Source organism: Crinia signifera, chromosome 1, assembly GCF_055691185.1.
Source record: "Crinia signifera chromosome 1, ASM5569118v1, whole genome shotgun sequence".
NCBI classification, from domain to species: Eukaryota; Metazoa; Chordata; class Amphibia; order Anura; family Myobatrachidae; genus Crinia; species Crinia signifera.
Genome location: NC_139217.1, coordinates 76,289,137 through 76,313,720, shown reverse-complemented (window position 1 = coordinate 76,313,720; position 24,584 = coordinate 76,289,137). Strand labels below are relative to the sequence as shown.

Sequence of the window (24,584 nt, the reverse complement as noted above, 5' to 3'; positions counted from 1 at the left end):
ACAAATTTATCAAACCAACAAACCAAACTGTTAGTGTTTAAAATGTTATGCTGAAAATTTAAATTCACTGCATACGCGTGCATTGCTGGGTTACTGAAGAGAACAGATCATTCTGACTTTCAGGTCAATACAGAGCACACAAATAGCTCACAGGTGTTGGGTATCATCTTGCAGCGGCTTCTTCTTCTCCTTCAGTTCCATCTTCTGGCATGGTAAACTTCCATGATTTACAGTCTTGGGCGATTCCGAAGCAGGCGATGGCTGTGCAACTCTGGCACACTTCTGGAAAGTGCCAAATCGGCGTGCCAACATGTCATCCCGTTGGGTATCTAGGATACGTCCACTATCCTCATTTTCCGGAGGTCCAAGGACATCTAGAGTGCTACAAATCTCGGCCGTAGTAGATCTACTCAGGAAAGTTAAAGTAATATTTGTCAGGATGGGAGAATCAGATAAGTATATACGTAGATAAAGGAAATTGAAAAAAAACAACAACAAGAAACATATTCCAATGTAAACCTAAAACAGACTAAGGCAGCATTTTTCTTTCCATATACATATTAAAGTCTTATTTCCTTTGCGGTTTTGCCAAATGGAGGAAGACACGTGTTTATGGCTATACATTGAGGGGTCACGAAAGAAACAAGTATGTCAGTTACTTTAAAAGAGCATTGAAGGTTTGAGATACTTACATATGAAATTAAACAAACCCATCTCTCTGGCAGAGGAATATTTAAACAATTCAAACCTTAACATGGTCAAATAAAGATCTATTAACACAAACACAGTCGCGATGCTGATAAAATAGTGGGTATACCTTGGTTTGGATTCTAGAAGTGGTGTGACCATGACCTGAGCATTTGGAGCAATGTCTGATAAAACTGCTTTAGTGCTTATGATGTCTGAGATGCCGTTGTCTCTCACACTTGCATCACTAGTACAGGGCTTGGCAATGCACAATTTATCCCATCTCTGCTGATCGATTTCAGTTACTGGTCCAAAGCGGACAAATTTCTGCTTGTTTCTGGCCCTCTTCTCTTGTAATGATAACTTGCGTCTACCATAATCATCAAGGGCTGCTCTGGTGACATCAATCGTGGTCGTTGGGTCATTCTCAGGGGGCTGGTTCTCAGCAGCAATTAGACTTTAGTCCCAAGAAATAAAAAAATAGAACGTTAATTGGAAGACTATAAACTGCCCACTGAAGACAGTTACTTTTAAACCTTTGCAAAACAAATATATATAATTTCAAATGTACAACTGAAAACAATTAACACTCAAGCACAGAAAAAGCCACACCTATCTCCAACAGACAGCTTAAGCCTCTGCCAGGTTTCCAGGTCAGTCTTTGTGATCGAGGCGGTGGTGAACACCAGGGGCTCCTTCTGCTGAGAGACAGCCGCCTGGGCTTTGCGCTTAGCCAAATCATCTCTGTGAACATCTGGAATTTTATCCTCCTCTTCTTGTTCAGACTCATTGTCTACAGTTCTTGGAACGATGCCATCACTTAAATTGCCCGTCCCCTTTTCTATCAGTTGGTCTTGACTTTCATGATTGCTGCACACAGTAGTATCAAAACAAAAAAATGGTTACTTTGAACCTACTGGCCGGGACATGGCATTGTCACTGATAAATGAACTATGTTATATTTTATTTTTTGGAATTCAAAATAAAAAGCTGTTCAGCTAGGCTCTTGTCAAATGAGATGCTATGTGTGCACATGAAGGTCATCATATTCTAGACCCGTGATGGCTAACCTATGACACGCATGTCACTTGTGACATGCCAAGGTACTTTGACTGACACGTATCTGACCAAACGGTGCGTGGTGAGTGAAAACCCGGAAGTGCGCAAGGGAAGCATTTTAGCCAGCATGCATACTGCGCCGCCAACTGGAAGGGGACAGAGGGGGGCGTCACTGTGTAAGGGAAGGGGGGGTGGCAGCAGCACCACAGTGAGCAGTGCACCACTCGCCCCCTCCCTGCTGAGTATATATTTTTGTACTTGTATTATATGCTCTGAAAGGGACAGGGGGAAGGGGGAGAGAAAGGACAAGGTGTGATGGAAACAGTGTGGGCTGTTATGATGGGGGGGCAGTGTGGTGCTGTTGTGATGGGGACACTACAGTGTGGGGCTGGTGTGATGGGGACACTACAGTGTGGGGCTGGTGTGATGGGGACAGGTTGGGGCTGGTGTGATGGGGATATTGAAAATATAACTCTTTATTATGGCTGCAAATATCACCAAATTATTGATATTTCTTGAAGTGACACGCAACTTGAGGAAGGCTACACCTTTTTTACGATTTTCTACACACCAAGCTGAAAAGGCTAGCCACCACTGTTCTAGACCTTTGATTATAGAAGCCAAGCCTAAAGAGGATGCTTGGATTTTTGCTGTTTTTGGCACTCTAGGGACTCAACTATACTACAGGATGATATATTCACAATGCACTTTTAAAATGAAAGGAACAACACTGTGCACACCTTTTATCCACTGAACGCTTGGGGGAAGCTGGGGTTGAAGCCAAGCAGTCTTTAGTGGGTTTTGTTTTGTTAATATAGGAACCTTGTATATACTGATTGAAAGGTGTTGAAACTTTAGGTTGGTTCATTCTTGCTCTGCGTGTAGCCAGGTCATCACGTGCGATATCAGGCATTCTGCATTCTTCTTCCTCCTCCGAATCCACGTTAGTCGGAGGAGTCATCTCTCTCTGCAGAACTATATCAGTTTCATGGTCTTCAAGAGTTTGATCATGACTTGGACAGCTATAATCATATTAAACAGTTATCCCAAAGAATTTACACACATTAATACTAACAAACAAGGTTTCCACGTGCAGAATTTTAATGGTTAGCTAGTCCAGTCGCAGTCCCAACTGATATAAAAAGTAAAACATTTAAAAAAGACTACCTGTGTGTATGCATCTCTGTGGAGGAAAGAAAAATAAGGCTCTATGGCAGGCTTCCCCAACCTCAGTCCTCAACGCACAGATGATTACATCAAAATAACTGATATACTAATTAAGTCATCTGTGCTAAAGCATGCATATCACTACAACCTGGACTGTTAAGTGTGCCTTGAGGAAGGACAGCCAAGGCATCACATCTGCCATTGGGTAACTGAGGTGAAGAACTCTATGACTAAAGATGTCCATACATGTTATAAACCTATCTGGATCATGAAAGATGAATAAAACTTGGACATCTTTAGAAAGTACCGATTACTCTGAATGGCTAAATCCCATATGGTATCATTAGCGCAGTCAGGTGATGATTGTACACATGCACACTAATAGTGCTCATCAGCTGACTGCATTATAGACTGGAGACACCGTAAGTCTCAATGCAGCCATAGATATCCAGCTATCTCAGGAGGATCGGCCAATGAAACTGAAGAATGCAATACAATTGCTTATATTGTGCTTCATGGGAAAGAAGATAAAAATGGGTACAACATTATATATATATAACAAGGGCAACTATTAACCATAGCAATTCTCACAATTAAACAAGCACACATACAATTTTTGTCCATGCAACAGAGTTAATAACACAGTTATTACAGTAAACAAAACAGCAAATAAAACAATCAAACAAAACCATCGTCAATAAACAGCAAAATGTGTGTAGACATTAGTAATACACCATGCGCACGAGAATTTTCTTATGGTTTTCAATACTCATCTCTCAATTCACAACTCTATGAATTTTGATTTAGTGCACTTCGGATTTTCAAAACCGCTAACTACAGATGGAGCCGCGGTTGTTCATCTGGCCGGTGTGCCACAGCTTTCCCCCTTGGTGCGCCGTTCACCGAGAATGGAATGCGCATGCGTGAGTCAGAAAGCTGTGGCACACCGGCCGGATGTAAAACCACGGCTACATCTGTATGAGTAGCTTTGATTGAGGTTTGTTTGGCAATACAGATTGAATATCCCTTATGCAGATATCAGTTAGCCAAATTATTCCTAAAACCATATTTTTTGCTAAAAGCACTACAGCGGCATCTGTAACTGGCACTACTGGGGACATGATATGTAACTGGCACTATATATGGGCACGAAAATTTTGTGCCATAGAGTATGCAAACTTTGTTTCATGTTTTGAAACCTTGTTTCGTGGTCAAATAAAATATATTTGTGTGTATTTCATGTGTTTGATGTTTTTATACAACATAAATGCATTTGGTGGTCATACATGGGTCTTGTCTTCAAGATACTTTATTAAAATATTTAAAAAAATCCAAAATAGTGAATAATCCATTATCCAAAATGCTTCTGGTCCCAAGGATTTGGGAAAATGGATACTCAACTTGTATTCATAAATGATAAACAGTCTGATTTAGCATTAATCAGAATTGCAGTTTGATAAACACTGGTCACAGCTGCCAGTCATACTGACTTTAAAAAATCTGACATTTAGTAAATCTACCATTAACATACCTCCCAACATGACCCTCTCCAGGAGGGACATAATGCTCTGTTCCTGGACTTTCCTCTTAAAGTATGATTGCCAGCACCTGTGGTGAAACACCTTTCTTATCACTTCAACACAGGTGATGGCAATCATATATTAAGAGTAAAGTCCAGAAACAGCACTGTGTCCCTCCTGGAGATGGTCATGTTGGGAGGTATGCATTACGACTTGTCATTATGAAGAACCCCCAGTATAAGGTAGTATGGAACAGGCCGATGAAATAACCCAAAAGCAAAAGCAACAAAATACACTAGCTTTAAGTTAGCAGCTATATAGAAGAAAATAAAACAATAACTTGCTAATTATAAAAAAAGCCATGCCATTTATTTTTGGGACTTTTTTTAAATAAGTAAAGCACATGTACTTTCTGAATACTTAAAACTTAATTTTAAAACACCCTATTTTACAACAATAAACACATGCTATAAAAAGGAGGACGGACCAGACTAGAATTTTACAGTTTGATTTTTTTTAAGCAGTTTCGTTCACAATCTAATAAAATTTGTGAATGAATAACACACTTCTGATTCCGCCACAAAAGCATTTAGTTGAGAACAGATTCCTGTTCCTTTTGCCACAAGCCATCTGAGCTGTGCTCATGCATTCAGCGACGTGCTTGGATGTCCAGAAATAATTAGTTTCATGTTACACATGCTTCCATAGACTGTTCCGCATATGGTAACAGACAATGGGGTATCACACAGCAAACTCCAGACAAGCATTCCCACAAGGAGGAGGAGCTGACCTTCCGAAACGCTTTGCTGCAGGCATGACCTTAATTCCAACCTTTTGCAGGCTTTTTAATTTCTGAACCTCCTCATCATTTGGACTGTCACTCACAGAGGACTGATCCTTTGCATCCTCTTGCTGATCATAATATCCTCTAAGTTTGGAGGTTTTTCCGGTTGACCCTTTTAGAGGAGCGACTACAGTGGTCCCATCTTCAGTCTGCTCCTCGGTGTGCCCCTCCTCCTCAATTGTTTCAGGGCGATTTGGACTATAAAGTATTATACATTCAAAATGATAAAGAGTAACAAACAGGACGGTCATTGGGAATGGATTTATTGGTTTATTAAAACTTTAATGCATTTAAGTAATTCTCAGATGCTGCTGTATTAATCTTTTGCAGTGTGTTCATTAAAAGTAAAAAAAAGTTAAAAAAAAACAAAAACATATACATCCTTAAATTAAAGATGGCACATTTGAGGTTGTTTACTTAATTATACTGTTAAAGCAGTGTCTCCTTTAATTTTCTCAACCCCGCAGCACACACAGTAAGCCATTCATTTCACATTAGACCTGTCGGTTAGACCGCCTAGAATGGGCTTGTACCAGGGGTGTTCATTATCTCACACCAAATCAGCCTAAAATACTAAACATGCATAACCCTTACAAGAGGCAGACAGGAAGGCCGGTTAGGAACATGAATCGTTTAAATATCTTCTACATCAACAAAAGAGCTGAGTAATGAACTGAACATCACAAAGTAACCACATCGCTTATCTTGCAAATAATCAGGTCATCTATCTAGTACCCTATGGGGGTGGTTCTGGTTGACACGCAGCGCTGTGAAGTTTGCAGCGCTGCATGTAATTTTTAGCCCGCTCGCACATGCCGATGCCCTCCTTTGCAGGGCGAATTCGCCCACACGGCTGCGAATTACTGTTCTGCATAAACATCCATTCGCAGCCTATGGGGCAACACAATGATGTGGTGCGCACACGCAAATTTAAGACACTCTCAAGTGTCTTAGGCTTCAGTTTGTCCTAGAGGGGAACATGGTGGGCAGCTGACATCCGGTGATGTCGGCTGCTCGCCCCCGGCATCCCCGTCATCAGCCCATTAGTATAAGAACAGCCAGCGTTTTCATGGGAACGTTCCCATGGGTGCGACTACCCACCACCTCCCTACGCCCCCCTGGCATGGTAGGTGCGAGCGCCCGGTGAACACTCTGTTCGCCATGGCCGCTCGCAACGCATGCACATTTGCAGAAATGCGCATGTGCAGTAAAGAAAAATTGTGCATGGGCGTGCATGGGCCAGTATAAGGTCCTATGTGCTAACAGTTAAATCAAATCTAAGGTTTTATTTAACCGCTTGAATACATTTTTCAGTGTAAACCATGTGGACACGGTTTAGGTTTAAGTGTCTCCATGCCAGAGAGATTTGCTTTTGAGAAGAAAGAAATGTGTTAGATGTTATAAAATAGAACTTGTTTCCAACAAAAGGGTGTGGAACTGAAGCAAAGTGATCACTGCTACAATTCCCCGTGTTTCTTCACCAGCTCCTCTTACTACAACCAGACGTCTACAATGGTAACATAATTCCTGCCTACTAATACCAGAATCTAGACCAGGGCTTACCAACGTGTGGCATCCCAGCATGCCCTGCCACAGTATTTCTGTTAGGGACTGCAGCGGCCATTGCAGGCTATTTATGTCATTTACATTCTCCTTTCATCTGAGGTTTTGTTTCACATAATACTTGTAGGAAGGCAGTAAAATCAAATATTAGGTTACATTCATTTAAGGAGTCCTACTTTTGCACCAATCACCAAGAAGCATTGCCTGGTAAGGTGCCTAAATAATGGGGTGATCAAAGTGGAAAACTTCTTACCCTTGCGATTGATTTGTCAATAACTTTTAAATAGCCCATTCCCTTACCAGGGATACAGGATTTCACAGATCTGTTCTACAAAACGTAAAAGATTTTAATCAATTCTGTAGGCGAGATACACAGTGTGCCAGTTATTGACTGACGATCCCTGAAGACTTGTACGTTTTTCTGTAACATTCTATTGACTGCATGTTCTCCTGGGTATCTCTCACTGAAGAAATGAATGTATAGCTGTACTATACAGGCAATCTGTATTTTGTATGTGCGCAATTTTCACATCGCTAGTCGGGGACACTTCAAATGGGCATTTGGAAAAAAACCATTTAGGGCTGAGAAGCAGCTGGAGACCTTTAAAATTATTTGGAAGAGATTGAAGCCACTCTTTAGCCATTATTTGCAAATAATTCACTTCTATTTCTATAACATGCTTTTAGCAATACCGTACACCATCACCTGCTGGAAATAACATACTGTACCACTTCTAGCACTATGTCCTCTTAAATATCACTTTGAATGCTTGGAAATGATACATAATAATGAAAAAGGGGCAAGTACTATAGGGTATCCGGACCCTAGGTTGACCATGTCTAGGTTGACATTCATTAGGTCGACACCCTGTGGTTGACAGTCAGTAGGTCGACATACTCATGGTCCACAGGGTCTAAAGGTTGACACAAGCTTGAAGAAGACAATGGGAAGGTCGACAGTCGAAAAGTCGACATGAGTTTTTCACTTTTTTTTTGGTACAACGTGTGTCCTTGTCGACTGACATTCAGGACAAAAAAACGTGAAAATCCTCATGTCGACTTTTTGACTGTCAACCTTCCCATTGTCGACCTACAGCTTGTGTCGACCTTTAGACCCTGTCGACCATAGGGTGTCAACCTAATGAATGTCGACCTAGCATACAATAACCTGCTGTAGTCAGAGAGCCCCGACTATATGTACTAAGCTCAGGAATGCGATACATTCTGGATCCTGCACCCGGTTAGATGGCCTTATCCAATAGAAGCCTATGGGCTACTTTTTACTTTGTCCAAGAGAGGGATCCAATTGGATCCCTGCCAGAAGCATAGGTAAGGGTGTTATTAATGCTGGTATGTCCCCAGTAAGTGGTGTGATGTAACCCATTGAGGATGTGTGGACTAGCACCCCTACCATTTACCCTTAGGTGGCTTTAAATAGTATAGGTCCTTACATTTCAGTCTACAGTCAGAATGAGCACTAGGATACGCAAGTCCTGGGTAAATATATATAACGTGTCAGTATAAGGAATATTTAACCCTTCGTTGCATGCTGTTGCAGAGCAAATTTGCTAGAGCATCTTTTATTTTTTGCCTGTGATTTTTTTCATTATGTTTCCTTGTCAGTACACAAGAAGCATGAAAATATTTAAAGAATAAAAAATTTAAAAAATCATGCAACAAAGGATTAGGGACCCATCTAATGGGGCTTACACTACCTTCACATACAGTAGTAGCCGGATATGCATTTTGGGGCAATAATGTACTAAGAACCTTATTTGTACACCATATCACCCCCCACCACCTTTTCCTTTTACCCACAGTATGGCATTTACCTCAATGGCCTCTCTCCTCCTAGTGGTGAGGTGGCGGTACTCCAACTTTTCCGGAAATCATCTCTTTCGGCCTTCTTTTTGCGCAGGGGTGCTGGTATATATGCAGACTGGTTGCTTTTGTTGGGCAGGTACTGGTTAAAAGGCACTATTACTTTGTTTTCCCCAAAGGATACCCGCCTGGCAGACATATCATCTTTTCTAACATCTGGTAATCTTCTGTGAGGTAAATCAGACTCTGAATCACTTCCCCGTCCTATCAATCAAACAAACATGAAGCACAGAAATCATACAACAGCATGTAGGTCAAACACACTGTCTAAGTGGCAGCAAATGCAGAACAAGGCCATATATGTTGCAGCAATATACATTTAATAACTATATACTGCTACTAGTGAGGGCACAGGACCATTTAACGTGGCAAACATGAAAAAAAAGCTACAGTATAGGAGAGATTGTCCTGTGGATGCATATTACTGGGATGACTGTCCACCTAGTTCCAACGAGTGGGAAATTTCACGAGCAACAATAAAAGTGGAGCTAAAAGACACAGGGGGTGAAATTTAACAGGATGAGAGATTCAGAAAGTGAGAGATTTGGTAAGAAATCGCCAGGTTTTTTTAAAGCGGCAATCATTTACACTTTAAAATCAAACTGGTTTTGCAGTGTAAATGATTGCCGCTTTAAAAAAAAATTCTTACCAAATCTCTCACTTTCTGAATCTCTCATCTTATTAACTTTCCCCCAGGACGTCATTTTATAAATATACATCAGATGCATCAGGTATGTCAGTGGAATCTTTTCATAAAGCCAGATTTGGAAGTAATTTGCTATAGCTTATAGCAATTCATGTTAAATCTGTCATCTCTTCCAGTTCCCGCTGTGCGTATTTACAGCTCATTCTGAAAGCGATAGCCATAAGTGCTTTCTAATTATTTCATTATGTTTTGAGCAAATGTCAACATTGAAACTGAACCCTTGTGTGGGCAGATTTATAGCAAAACCACTTAACCTTGCTTTGTTTCCATGTCGGGTATCCTAGAAAGCCCTGCTGCCAAGCCTCAGATATATAAACTCTGTTTTATTTCCTCTACTGCTTGTTTGTTTTCTGAAGAGTGTGGAGTTCTTTCTTTTATTGCATTCCTCTGCTATTTGGCCGCAACTACATTAATAATATTACAAATCTTGCACAAACATTTGGAAAGTGTGTCCAAAGTTTACAATGCAGATGTTGCTTCCTAGGAGATAAAAATGCTGCAAGGTCATTGTTCCATATAATAAATAGTCGAATCATACGTTCATCAGAAATACGGCCATAGGACCAGCGGATCATACTTCTATTTGACCCTTTGAGTGCCAACATCTCTGTGAGAGATACGCAAAATAACAGTTAAAAAATGCCAGCGTCGCTCACATTTGTTATATAAATTTAAATAAAAAATGTTGCGTGAAAAAAATATATATATTTCCTATATAAAAGGTAAACATTACAGGTCATTATGATGAATAAAAATGTTTGTCAATTTTCACACCTATTTTGACAAATTCACTTAGCACTCAAAAGGGTTAAGGTACTACATATTTGTAACATCGCATGTCATGGTACCAGAGGCAGTATCTACAAAAGTAATTTTGAGACTGCTTCTACAATTTTTGTCACCCTAAAGGTCCATACACACAGGGCGATTATGCCCAGAGTATATAGACAGCGAAGACCGCTGTCATCGTTGGGGAAAGTTGCTCAGTGAATACACACTGAGCGGATTTCCCCCTGCCCGGCACGGTCAGCAGGGACAGACGGCTTTGCATAGCGCAGCGCTATGCAAAGCCTTCCTCAAAGTAATACCAGCAGATGAGCGGCTTTCCCGGCGATGATGTGGAAGCGCACATCATCGCTCACCATCGGCCATACACACTGGGCGGCTTTGAGCTGAAAGCCGCTAAAACTGGGTGTTTTGAGTGGCTTTCAGCTCAAAGTCGCCCAATGTGTATGGGCCTTAACAGTGTACATTTGAAGACTCTTATTATTATCATTTATCAAAAACAAATCTTTTCTACAACAGAGAATTGGTTATCGCTACACCATTAAAACTGGCAGAAGTGTCACCTCTGCAATACTGTGCCAGAACAAGAGGGCACAGCTGGTTTGTGAATGCACAGTGGAAATAAAAATCCATTATTTCTGTAAATAATAATAATAATAATAATAATAATAAAAGATGGAAATTACCAGTTTTTCACCAGAGATGTTCATGGTTTTAGACTAATAAACCAAACATTGCCTAAAACCCCAAATTATGGCGTTATAAATGTATTTAGCTTTCATTTATACCTGGAAAAACACTGCATACATTGCATGATGTAGCATAAAACAAAAGTAACTAAATGTAAGAGGGGGTACCCAAAAGAAACAGAAATCATGTTTTGGTGGACCACCACTAGGTAAATGTGTGTGGAACCCTTCTGAGTCTGTATGCCAGTCCACGTTGCTGGGGAAAGTAGTGTTTGACTCCAGTGATTGTTTTTTCCCAAAAAGTTATTCATTCTTTTACCTATTTTTGTGATGGCTGATTTACACAAGCAACATGCTGCTGTGAAGTTTTGTTTCCTTTTGGGATAAAATGTGTCCGAAACGGTCGTTAAACAAGCTACCATGAGTAAAACATAAGTTTAAGAATGGTTCACTCATTTCAAACTAGGTGAAATGTCAATTGACGATCAACACCGTTCAGGGCGTTCTTTGACCGCCCAAACTGAAGAAAGTGTGCTGAACATTAATCAAGCTATTCTCAAAGATCGCCATCGAACCACTGATAAACTTGTACAGGGTCAACCATTCAACCAAAGCTTTTATTTGGAAGTTGACTGGTTCTTCCATCGTGACAACTCACCTGCCCACACAGCGTGGATGTTAACCATTTTTATTTTTGCCAAAAACATGACACCTTTGCCTCACATATCATATTCATCCAATCTTGCCACGTCCAATATTTTTTTATTTCTTCGCATGAAAGGAGACCTTAAAACATTTTGCTGATATTTAAGGGTTGAAACAAAAATGACAAAATACTAAAGAAGCATCAGCGATGATGAGTTCAAAAACTGTTTTGAGCAACGGAGAAAAAAACAGTTGGAAAAATGGATTGAATCACGTGGAGAGTACTTTGAAGGTGACTGAAATTTCTAAATTTCACAAATAAATACACATTTTTTATAAATGAATTCCAGTTTCTTTTGGGTACCCCTTTGTATAACACATATGTACAAAATACAAAAGTTTTCTTATTCTTGGACATACATGGTGTTACTGTGTAGTAGGATCTTTGTGGAGAACTCATTTATTGATATCTGCCACTCACCATCGCTGCTCCCTCTCAGCACCACATCTGGAGACGGCGTCTGCTGTGAGCGAGAACCAAAGGAGTCCAGGCTGTCAAAGGAATCGTCTCTGCCATGTCTTGGGGGAGAGAGAGAATCACTGCGCTCAGAGTCCCAGCAGTCTATGTAGCCACTATCACGAATGCTCCGCTTTGGACTCTCGATTTCCTCATTTTCCTAGAAGAACATATAGCACGGTGTCATCTTGAGTGATGTGCCCTAAAAGCCTAGCTTACACATTACAAACATTACCATGGTATATGAATAAAAGAAAAAAAAAAAGAAAAAAAAATGTCTGTAGCCATCCACTTGTACTGGATTCCCACCCCATCATTTATTCCTCACAAGCCCCATCCTCCTTAATACTTGTAACGGTTTTCTCACCCGCCATCCTGCCCCTCCACTGCCATTCATTTCCCATCCCTCACCAGCTTTAAGTCAGTCTGGTTCGTACTCGATTCCTCTCCTGCCATCTCTTATCGTATAGGCTGAATAAAGCTGAAGAGGTTCTGAGTAGCAGTAGGTGTCCGGCGATGGCCAAAAGTTTTGAGAATGACACAAATTTAAGTCTGCTGCCTGCTTTTATGATGGTAATTTGCCTATACTGCCGAATGTCATGAAGAGAGATCAGATGAATTGCAATTAATTGGCATGACAATGATCTTAGGGCCTAATTCAGAGTTGATCGCAAAAGCAAAATATTTATCAAAATGGGCAAAATCGTGTGCACTGCAGGTGAGGCAAATGTAACAGGTACAGAGACAGTTAGATTTGGGTGAGTTATTTTGTTTATGTGTAGGGTAAATACTGTCAGCTTTATTTTTACACTGCAATTTAGATCTCATTTCAATCACACCTCATTCAAATCTAATGCCCCGCACACACACGGGCAAGTCAGCCTGTGTGCTGAGCGATCTAGTTAAGCACAGATCGCTCAGCACAAAGTGCTACACCAGTGATGAGTGCTGAGTGATCTGCCACGGCCAGTGTTCTCAATTGAGAGAACACTGGCAATGACTAGATTTATAATGCATGCAGTATAGATCTAGTAAGGCAAGAGCGATGCTCGGCAGTCGCCAAGGAGCCATACATACGGAGCGATCCGTGCATCAGTTCTATGAAATATCTTGACAGATTGCTTAGAAATGGGCTAAAATTACCCTGGGTATAGCCCAAAACTCTCTCAACACATGTTACATTTGCCCCACCTGCAGTGCACATGGGTTTTGCCCATTTGAGATTTTGTGATCAACTCTGAATGAGGCCCTTAATCCCCAAAAAACACATTTCCACTGCATTTCAGTCCGGTCACAAAGGACCAGCTGACATCTTGTCAGTGATTCTCTCACTAACACAGGTGAGAGTGTTGACGAGGACAAGGCTGGAGGTTATTCTGTCATGGTGATTGAGTGAGAATAACAGACTTTGTGCTGGAAATCTTTGTTCTTTCTCTCTTAACCATGGTCACCTGAGAGTAAATATGTGCAGTCATCTTTGCTTTGCACAAAAAGGGCTTCAAAAGTAAGGATATTGCACCTCAATCAACCATCTATCAGATCATCAAGAACTTCAAAGAGGGAGTTTCAATAGTTGTGATGAAAACTTCAGGGCACCCAAGAATGTCACGCAAACATCAGGATCATCTCCTAAAATTGATTTAGCTGCGGTATCTGGGCAACAACAGTGCAGAGCTCGCTCAGGAATGACAGCAGGCAGGTGTAAGTGCATCTGCATGTACAGTGAGGCAAAGACTTTTGGAGGATGACATGGGGCCATATTTCTGTTCACTCTCAGAGGCATATTTCTTCTCAAATGAACAGAACCATGTGCACAGCAGGGGGGCAGATGTAACATGTGCATAGAGAGTTAGATTTGGGTCAGTTATTTTGTTTTTGTGCAGGGAAAATACTGACTGCTTTATTTCTACACTGCAATACTCTCATCTATTGTTCTCAGTTGCAATACAATAGAGAGAACAAAAGAGCAAGGGGATTAAGAGGGGATTAGTGTGACTGGTCTTTCTCAGTTAATCCTATTAAAGGCCAAGAAGAAAGAGGCTGCATCTGTAGATCTCACTTTGACGAAAAACCCTACCTAAATCTAACTCTCTCTGCACATGTTATATCTGCCCCACCTGCAGTGCACATGGTTTTGTCCATTTGAGAAGGAATTTGCCTCAGAGTGAACCAGAATAAGGCCCATGGTGTCAAGAAGGGCAGAAAAGAAGCCTCTTCTCTCCAGGAAAAACATGAGGGACAAACCGATATTCTGCACAATGTATAGGGATTGGACTGCTGAGGACTGGGGTAAAGTCATTTTCTCTGATGATTCCCCTTTCAGATTGTTTTGGTGCATCTGGAAAAAATCTCTCTCAGAGAAGTCCTGTGTAATTCCAACAGAAAAGCATCTTGAGACCATTCATGTGTGTGGGTGGTATCTCAGCCAAGAACAGCTATGAATAAAGAATGGCACCAAAACATCCTCCAAGAGCAGCTTTTCCCAATCATCCAAGAATGGTTTGGTGACTATTAATGACTTCTCCAGCATGATGGAGCACCTTTGTACACAGCAAAAGTGATAACTGAGTGTCTCGGGGAACAAAATATCAACATTTTGGATCAGGAAACTCCCAAGACTTTAATCCTATTGAGAACTTGTGGTTAATTCTCAAGAGACGGATGGACAAACAAAAACCCACAAATTGTGATAAACTCCAAGCATTGATTAGGCAAAAATATGCGGCCTTCAGTCAGTATGTGGCCCAAAAGTTGATTGACAACATACCAGGGCGAATTCTTGAAAAAAAAAAAATGTTCAACACTGCAAATATGAACTCTTAATTAACTTATTGTAATGGTTTATAAAATCCTTTGACACTTACAAAATGCTTGTACGGGTTGAGTATCCCTTATCTGAAATGCTCAGGGTCACGATGGTCCGTCAGCGTACACGGCGGCATTCAGGAACTTCTTCAGCGGTCCCAGGGGTGAATTGCACAAGTTTGCAGGAGCGCCTGTGATGTCACCGGCGCACCTGCGCAATGCACTTGTGGGACCACTGGAGATGCTGAAGAAGATCCTGAAGGCTGCCGTGGACATCGGGGGACTTGGTAAGTATGAAAAAAGGGGCAGGGGGGATAAAAAAAAAAATATTCTAAAAAAAAAACACTGTTTTTGTAATATTTCGGATAAGAGATCTCCGGATACGGGAGACTCGACCTGTATTTTTACTTCAGTATACCATAGTAATATCTGACAAAAGGTCTAAAAACACTGAAGCTGATAACCTTGTCGAAAACCAATACTTGTGCTTGTGTCATTCTCAAAACTTTTGGCCATGGCTGTATAATCCCAAACTCACCTGCCGTACAATGTGAGAAGGGACGATGAGAAACTATCCTTTTTCCCCATAGAAAACCAATCATGAACAGGTATATATTTAACAATACAAGTCTCATGCCAACATTCATGCAGTACGGGGGAACACAAGTGAGTGGGAAATGTATAAAACCTTCTAAAGAGATGATGCCAAGAAGTAGTTCATGGCAGCCAATCATCTTCTAGCTATCATGTATCTAGCCCAGTCTATAAAATGACAGCTAGAAGCTGATTAATATGGGCAACTTTCCTACTTCATTTTCAAATGTTGTCTATCTTCACCTCAAATTACACTTTTAGAGTGTAGAAGTGGAGAATTGCCTTTAGCCAACAATAAGCGTCTACCTATTATTTTATAGAATGTACTTGATGTAAAACTAAATAGAAGCTTGCAAGTGATAACATTAGTAAATCTTATCAATTGTGGGGTGCACATACACCACCACCACCACCCCCCCCCCCCACACACAGACACACACACATAAAAACAACATTTTGTTCCCACTAATTCTCAATTATATTAATCAAAGCAGACATGACTAGGTATATGCCAGCATAAAATGCACTGCAACAGAGCTCTCTGCGCCAGCTATTAACTGCTGGAGATCGGAGGCTCCTTAGCTGACCCACACATTCTGTGTACAAGAACAATGGCCGTCTTATACTGTCCGGTATTGCCACATTTTTCCCAGGGCAAGCAGTACTCAGCCAAGTAGTGAAATTCAGCAGAGGAAAGGTCAGTAAGACATCCTCACTCTCCTATAATAAACCCCTTGTTGGTTCCTGAATCACAAGCAGCACAGACAAGGAAACAAGGAAAACAAAATACGGTCACATAGCAACCTGTCTGTGCTTCAGGATGTACAGCGCTGTGTGAGGGTAAAGTCTACAACCAGTCATTTGGTGCATCTAATTAATATATATATATAGCTCTAACAACTAATTGTGTAACAGATTGTATTATTATTCCTGATTCCATTTATGAGGATCTTTTTTCATTATGCATATCATGTAGTTGTCTTTAGTGAATATGTTTGTATTGGAACCCATGGGCTATGTAATTCTACTAAATATGCTTGTTAAGATTTATTGTCTATAAGCCATATGTCTGACCACTCCATGCCTTAATCTGAAAAGCCCTACGAGTTCGGCAAGCCCCCTGAAAAACCTTATTTGCATTTCCTTTAACCTATTTTATGAGAAACCTCACCGTGTTCTTTATCTACGGTATTGAGGAGCACTGAATTTAGATCATAGACACCTACAGCAGTTGGCTTATGTTTTTATTCTGGATCTTTGGTATGTATATATACTGAAATTGTCCTGGCCATAGAGCCTTCCTTCCTTCTGAACATTAACTTTATGCCGCATTATGCCGCATTATGTAAATATCTCTAGACATATTTTCATTGGTTGAAACTATATGAAATATTTCAGATACCTTGACAGTATCCACTCCGGTCAGGGCACAGATTTTCCTTTTTTCCATCCAACCGGTTTATTTGAACTCACCTGTCGATTGGTATGTTAACCATTCATGTCTATGTTTTCACATTCAGGTGTTTGGGAATAAAGGTACCGATATCTATCACTTTTTTCCCTCTTTCGCCTTTTCACCATCACTGACCATACAGTATCCTCCTCCTCATTCCACTCATCCTCTGTTATCCTCCTTTTTCTAAACCCTATATTAGGGAATTCTCATATCAATATCTATCAAGTAGTTTGATTTTTTATTATTAAACCTCTTTTCGGCATTGTTTCACCTCCTTAGATACCCTTATACCCCTGAAGAAGTCCCACCGGGACGAAACGCGTAGGGTCTTTCAGAATAAAGGGTTCTTCAACTGGAATTTAAGAAATTTTTATTGTATCATAATCACAATCTGTTGGAAATTGTGTGTCACACATGAAATTTATCCTACTAGATCCATGATTAAGTATGTTTTATGTCATTTTATGAAATAATTAAAAAAAAAAAAAAATCTGTCATTACATATTTGTGTGCACACACAATATGTGAAACTATCAGCGCACCTCTATACCCTTTTCTTGTCTTCATGTCCATTACATACCTCTATTAACAGCGAGGTATCTAGAGGTGCTGCGAACCTTAGAGCGCAGACAGGGCCTCAACCCCCCTTTTTCTATATATATATATATATATATATATATATATATATATATATATATATATTAATATATATATATTTTATTTTTTATTAATATACTATATATAGTATTTGACTATGATACTACAATTGGTACTATATTGCATTACACAGAGCAACTATTTAAAAGCCCATCAAAATGAGGGCTTCTGCAATGTACTTTCACTTTTAAATGTGACAGTTTTTACTTTCACTTTGAGCTGTGACAGTTTTTAGCCCACAAACTCTCCACCTCACCCCCAGTCCCTATCTGCTCCAACCTCCAATCTTCACAGCTCCCTCTCTCCATATCCAGAAAGTTTGAAACATATAAGTGTCCCTGCAAAAATTGCTTTCACTTTCTGTTATGACATCTTTTAGCACACAAAGGAGTCATTTGGTCTGTTGGGTGGCCTCTAGTGGTGTACTGTAAAAGGTTGTATTTTTATTTGTTACCATATAAAGCCAAGGAAAACTACAGCAGATGATCTTTGTCACTTAACACATTAATGTTACGGAACACTTGGTAAGCATTACGATTGCAGCAGTTTAAAACTATTATAAACACTAAGAAATGTGTCAAAGTGTCAAAATACATAAGGGAACAATTATTACAGCGGTGTCATAAAAAAAATTAAAAATAAAAATATCCCGTCTTCCACACTCTCTACATAGGTTTTTTAGATATACTGGACATCTGTGTGGCCTGATAACGGGGGTCGTTGACAATAAAGCGCCTGTTTCAGGGTTTTGACAGTCCTGGAGTGCTGCATGTTCTCTAAAGCTGGATTTGGTGTATGTCATGCCCCTAAGGAGGGCACCCAAGCCAGGTATCCGTTTGGATCATTTAGTGCCGGACTTTCTGTTTTACTACAGTCAAAAGGTTGACAAATGAAAATGGACGACCAGGAAAAAAGTCGACATAAGGTTTTTTAGTGATTTTTTTTTTTTTCTGACTTGTTCATACTTTACTATCCCAGTGGGCATCGAAATAGTGTGCCAAGAGCAACGAGCCATGGGAGGGGACGCTGTACATTTATGCAGTGTTCATGTCGACAAAGAAACCAGGGTTACCGACCCTCCCGGAATTTCCGGGAGTCTCCCGAAAATCGGGTCATTTAAATGCCGCAATCCGTGGGTCTCAGAGGAAGGGGGCAGAGCTAAAATGACAAACACTTAATGACGTCACAGTCAAGCCCCGCCCCCCAAACGGGTAATGAAAGTCTCCACTCTGGGCTTCTCCCGGAGAGGAGAATTTGAAAGTCAGCAAGCCTGAAAGAAACCCCCCCAAAAAATATTAAATCATGTTGACGCTTTCCCTGTGTCGACCTTTTGACCATGCTGAGCTTTTCAATGTGTCTACTTTTCAACTGTCGACCAATAGCGGTTGACCGAACGAAATGAACAGCCGGTTAGGTTGCTACGGACCAATTCTCCCCTTGAAGGTTTGATACATCTACCCCTGTGTATGAAATAACCTCTACTTTTATCATATTAAAATGTTCTGATGGCAGCATACCGTTACTATTGAGCCAAATACAATACTGATTAAAACACATTAAGTTTTTACTCTGAGAGATGAACATGCTTCTGGAGAAAGTTGCTGGAACCATAGATACGTATAACATACCTTTCTCAGTTGTGCCAATAGCCCCTCAAACTCCTTCAAGTCCAGGTGATTTCCGCTGTAGGACGCACAGCTGTTCGCAGCTTTCCCAAGCCAATAAACCGTCACTAGTACCTGCAGCCATAAATAGGGTTTTAACAAAAAACCAAATACGTTTTATTCTAAGCATGTGGAACCATAAAAACTTGGATTACAAAGCAGCAGAATTTAACAGCAGGAACAAAATAAAAAATAAAAAAAGGGGAAAAAAATTGATATGACGTAATCCCTGAAACATTAAGAATTTATTAATAAGAACAAATATTGGAATCTGATTTTACACCATTGTCTGGCACTTTGATAAATCTCCAAAGCGATGTCTTGCTGCCATTAATAATACTCCTAATGTACTGTTTTAGTGCTGGTGCATGCGGATTATTGCCAACATCAGGATTCCTTACTGTATGATTTGCTGCACATGGCTGGTAAATGGGCTATGATGAATTCCATGCATGTACCTGATACTGTGCAGGAAGGGTGGAATCAGGATATAGTACTAGTTTCATCTTTCAAATATGTTTGAGATTAGATAACCTAACTCACAGTGGAACACAAACTGTCATCACAACTCAGGCCACTTTATCAAGCAAGTGTTCCCAATCAGCCAGACAGACTGGTTTAGAAAAGTGGGAGGAGACCGTTCATAAATTAATTACTCAGCAGGGGGCGCCAGAGTAGACATTGCATACATCAAATCGGTGAAACCCCCCCCCCCCCCCCCCGTCACACACACACACATTTTTTTCATATCGAATAACAAATTATAAAATGGACTGTTGAGTGGCCTACATAAGTACTTAACACTTCAGCTAAGATACACCCTGGAGTCATTAGAAATAAAAAAATGTTTTCAAATGGGTCCAGGTCATTCCCCCATAACATGTATAAAAAAAATAAAAATAAAGGTTAAAATCACTCCAATGGTGTAAAAATCTGCTACCAGCAATCCGGTATCAGGAGATGTTTTTGAATGTCTTACTTTTCACCACATCACCAGTTCCAGCCAGAATGTCATGCTCGGCGTCATACCCTCGCTGTCACTCCACTATGGTGGATTTATACCATTATTTCTGAAACTGTCTTTATGAAGGCATTGTGGTTGAAAGCAGTGGTGCAAGTAAGGGGCTATGGCGTGGTACTGCGTAACCGTATATATTGCAGATACGCTGTACCACTTCTCCCCAACCCGCTGCTTTTGCATGCTGGCTCACCTGGCAGAACGGAAGCGATGTGACAGCAGGGCAGAGAACGGTGGACTGCCTAGCTGTCTACTGAGCAAGTCCACGGCTATTTAAAACATCGCGGCGGGTCACCCGCAATAGGAGCTAGCGACCCGGAAGCCAATCAGGAGTGTCTCCTATTGGCTGGCGACTGTGCGTGTTATTTTGAATAGCCGTGGACCTGCTCAGAAGACAGCCAGGCAGCCCACTGATCTCTGCCCGGTGGTCACATCGCTTCCGTTTTGCTGGGCTCACGGCTGTCACCGTGAGCCGCACTCCCCCATGAGCATAAACCGCCCTTGGCAGAGCAGGTAATCCCCTGTGGCAATGAGCATGAATCCCCCTTGGCAATGGGCATGTAATCCCCCATAGCAACAAGCATTTAATCTCCCATAGCAACAAGCATGAAGCTCCTGGCACTGAGAAAGAAACTCCTAGTAATGAACATGTGGGTAAATGGCACTTATGTGATATTGGGAAGCGGTCATCTATTAGAATGAACTTAGGTCTACAGTCATTAGGTCGACCCCACTAGGTCGACTGGCAGGAAGGTCGACCTGACTTAAGGTCGACATGGGCCAAGGTCGACATGACTTAAGGTCGAATTTGCATAAAGGTCGACATGAGGAAGGTCGACTGGTCATAAGGTCGACATGGGTTTTTCACTGTTTTTTGAGCCGACATGTGTCGACAGGCGGTATTTCATGCCCTACCATCGACTAGGGCGTGGGGAGAGAATAAAATAGTGTGCCGAGCGCAGCGAGGCACCGTGCCCGAAGCATCGCGAGCGAAGTGAGCGATGCGAGGGTCCGATTCTCATTGCCAACTGTGTCCATGTCGACTGTGTCGACATTCGGATAAAAAAACAGTGAAAAACCCATGTCGACCTTATGACCAGTCGACCTTCCTCATGTCGACCTTTATGCAAATTCGACCTTAAGTCATGTCGACCTTGGCCCATGTCGACCTTAAGTCAGGTCGACCTTCCTGCCAATCGACCTAGTGGGGTCGACCTAATGACTGTAGACCTAAGTTCATTCTGACAGATGTACCGCTTCCGTGATATTATATGTAATGGGCATCACGGTGTGTGGTGTCATGTGTAATAAGCATTACCGTGTGGGGCATAATGTGTAATGGGCATTACAGCGTGTGGTATAATGTGTAAGATTCATTACAGTGTGTGGCATAATGTGGCCATGCCCCTATCATCTAGTTTCATATGACCACCCCCCCATCATGACACATGGCCACGCGCACTTATAGTACCACTAAGACATCGTTCTACTTGCACCACTGGTTGAAAGTAAAAAAAATTGCATTGGAACATTTGGTGAATTATGTTCCATTTACTGATGTATAGACTATTATTGTATGAAAACGATTACAAATTTATGTGCGAATATTAATGTACATTTATACTGATTTCAGGTTAGATTCTATGATGTTCCTAATGATAGCATATGACATTTCTAAAGGAGATTGATCATGAAAATACTGTTAAGGTGCCCATACACGTGCCGATATGTGTGCTGTGCATTTTGCACTTCATTTGTGCTGTGCGATTTTGGCACTTGAAGGGGGATGCGATGCGATCTACTGTATTGTGCGGGTACGATGCGATTTTAGCCTTTTTAGTTTATAGTTAAGTAATGTACATCGCATCGCATGTACTACAAAAGTGATGCGATGCAATGTAGAACAAAAAGTACTGCCTGCAGATATTTTTTGTGCTATACAATATTGTACCTGCAGGGACGCGCATCACATCGCATCCCCGCAGGTACACGGTGCGGTTCTATTGATCACTAGTGATGCAAAGTTGCATAATATGCCACCTGGAGGAACATTCTATAATCTGGTGAGACTTTACCCTTTGGAGCCAGCACTAGGTGCTATATTTGGCAAGATCCTAACACCATACATCATGATAAGACCTCTCCCTATCCCTCCCATGAGGCATTTTGGCAGGAGCATATATGGAAGTTTCAGATACAAAAAAATAAAAATAAAAAGTTAAAATCAAGGACAAAAGGGATGATATCAGATACAGACAAATCTTAAATCAAACCTGCCGCAGTGCGCAAGAGATGGAGACCCTGGGAGAAGATCCATTTTTCCAGCGGCAAAGTGGTCTAAACTTTAAAGGAAAAGGCCCCATTGGTGGTTTAAAGAAATGACTGTCCTGAAGTAGCCCAGTCAAAACTCCTAACTAATTGGAATTATAATTGTAAACCTGCTGTTTTATTAGTTAAGAAAACGGTTTTTAAGACACGGAATATTTTGTGAGAATTAAAAACAAATCTATTTTGATTCCCGCTGTAATACAATGTGGAAGGGGGAGTGAATTTATAGCCACTATATATTGTCACGCTATACCTCTCATAAGCCAGTTGACATTAGAAACCACTTACAGTACTTTTCAGACTCCAGCAAGGAACCCTTCTGCAACCAATTAACAATGTTGCAGACATACAGTATAAGGCATAAGCACTAAAATATACTATTTCTTAATGATCTATAATGCACACCACAAATCTGACCTGTCCTAAAACATCACAAACCATTTTCAAGGTTGAGAAATCCACATAAATCATTACAAATAATAAAAAAGAAGTTCAAGTATATTATTATTATTTCATTATCTTTTTGTCATTATTTATGTGAATCCAGTATGATTAATTGTAGTTATGTTTTAGGAAAGGCGAGCACGCACAAAACTAAAGAAAATAAATATATCACTGTTTCGCTATGCTGGCATTAAAAGTCACTTTAAAAACATCTGATGAGTTAAAAAGACACCTATTTAGCTTCCAACTTTTTTGTCAATAGGGAACATATGCAGCCAATATGCACCGATGTGACCTTATGTCTCCTGGAATCAGCTTGGTAACTGCAAAGACCTATGAAAACGCAGGGGCACGTGACAAATGAATAACCGATGAGCTGGGAAATGAGGAAACGTTAGAAGTAGATGACTACGGCCGCATACCTGAAATGACAGGTGACTTGCTATTCAGACTTGGCGGTGCCACGAGGCTTAGGACAGACAGATTGGAGAGGTCTACACAGCCTCAAGTGTGCAGGAATTTCATGCGACATGACAATATTAAACAGCTGCCGTATAACTTCCTGCCAGTGATATCATTAATGGGCAGCTATTTAGGCTAGATAGTCTAAGTAGATAGTTTATAGTTAGCAGGAGAAAGTGCTACAGCAGATTTCTTCTCGCCATTATATTAATGAAACAAAATATTTATCATCAAGATTTTATCACAATTCCACTGTAAAGCCCCCATACAGACTGGGCAATAAAATGAGCAATATCGCTCATTATATCGGCCAGTAGGTGCGCACCCTTCCGATGGACAGTGTGCGCTTCCGCCGGTTGTTAACCCCTTCCCGACATTTGACGTACATTTACGTCATGGTCGGGAAGTACTTCCCGACACATGGCGTAAATGTACGTCATGGCTTGTAACTGTCACCGCGTCTATAGACGCGGTGACAGTTTCAACATGTCTGCTGTCCCTGACAGCAGACATGTCCCTGCATGCCCAGGGGGGGCTGCGATGCCGCCCCCCCGTCGGCGATCGCTGTGATTGGCTGTTCAGTGTGAACAGCCATTCACAGCGTTTTCTGTGTCACCGGCGAATAACGTTCGCCGGTGACACGCGATCGGAGGTGATTGGTGCTGTAAAGTACAGCACCAATCACCGCGGGGTGTAAGGGTGACACTGGTGTCACCCCACCTCACCCCGCCCGCCCCCAAAGGCCGTGATTGGTTCGTCGGACCGACGGACCAATCACAGCCAAGGAGGGGGAGTTAAACTAACGGTGACTGCACTGCAGACGCCATTCCGGTCTGGAATTGCGTGCAGTGCGGTCACCGTGCCCAGCTGCCGCCATTTACTGACCTGAACTGAGCAAAATACTTACCTGATCGCTGCTTCATCACTGCTTGTAGTGTGCTGGATGCTTCCTGGATCCTGTTACTACTTGTGACTTCCTGTGTTGTGAACTTGTGCTGCTGCTGCAGTGTAATAGCGTTAGATAGAGAGAGATAGATAGAGAGAGATAGAGAGATAGAGAGATAGAGAGAGATAGTGTCAGAGAGTGCTATA

At 41.2% G+C, this 24,584-nt stretch overlaps 2 protein-coding genes across 5 annotated transcripts in view; both read right to left on the bottom strand.

The window, feature by feature from the left end:
• The window catches only part of LIMCH1 (LIM and calponin homology domains 1), a 240,229-nt gene that overhangs the window by 46,153 nt on the left and 169,492 nt on the right, over positions 1–24,584 (bottom strand). For all 4 annotated transcript variants that reach the window (XM_083165773.1, XM_083165775.1, XM_083165774.1 and 1 more), the window contains exons 6-8: positions 19,205–19,315; positions 12,029–12,224; positions 8,673–8,925 (exon numbers count right to left, since the gene is read on the bottom strand). In XM_083165773.1, the coding sequence (XP_083021899.1) occupies positions 8,673–8,925; positions 12,029–12,224; positions 19,205–19,315 (560 nt within the window). The remainder of the gene's footprint in view (positions 1–8,672; positions 8,926–12,028; positions 12,225–19,204; positions 19,316–24,584) is intronic.
• On the bottom strand, positions 130–5,528 carry LOC146026087 (uncharacterized). Its single transcript, XM_083156464.1, has 5 exons — positions 5,224–5,528; positions 2,487–2,768; positions 1,300–1,578; positions 818–1,144; positions 130–406 (listed from the first exon to the last, which is right to left on the bottom strand). Exons 1-5 carry the CDS (start codon positions 5,526–5,528, stop codon positions 148–150), a joined length of 1,452 nt encoding a protein of 483 aa, XP_083012590.1. The 3' UTR covers positions 130–147.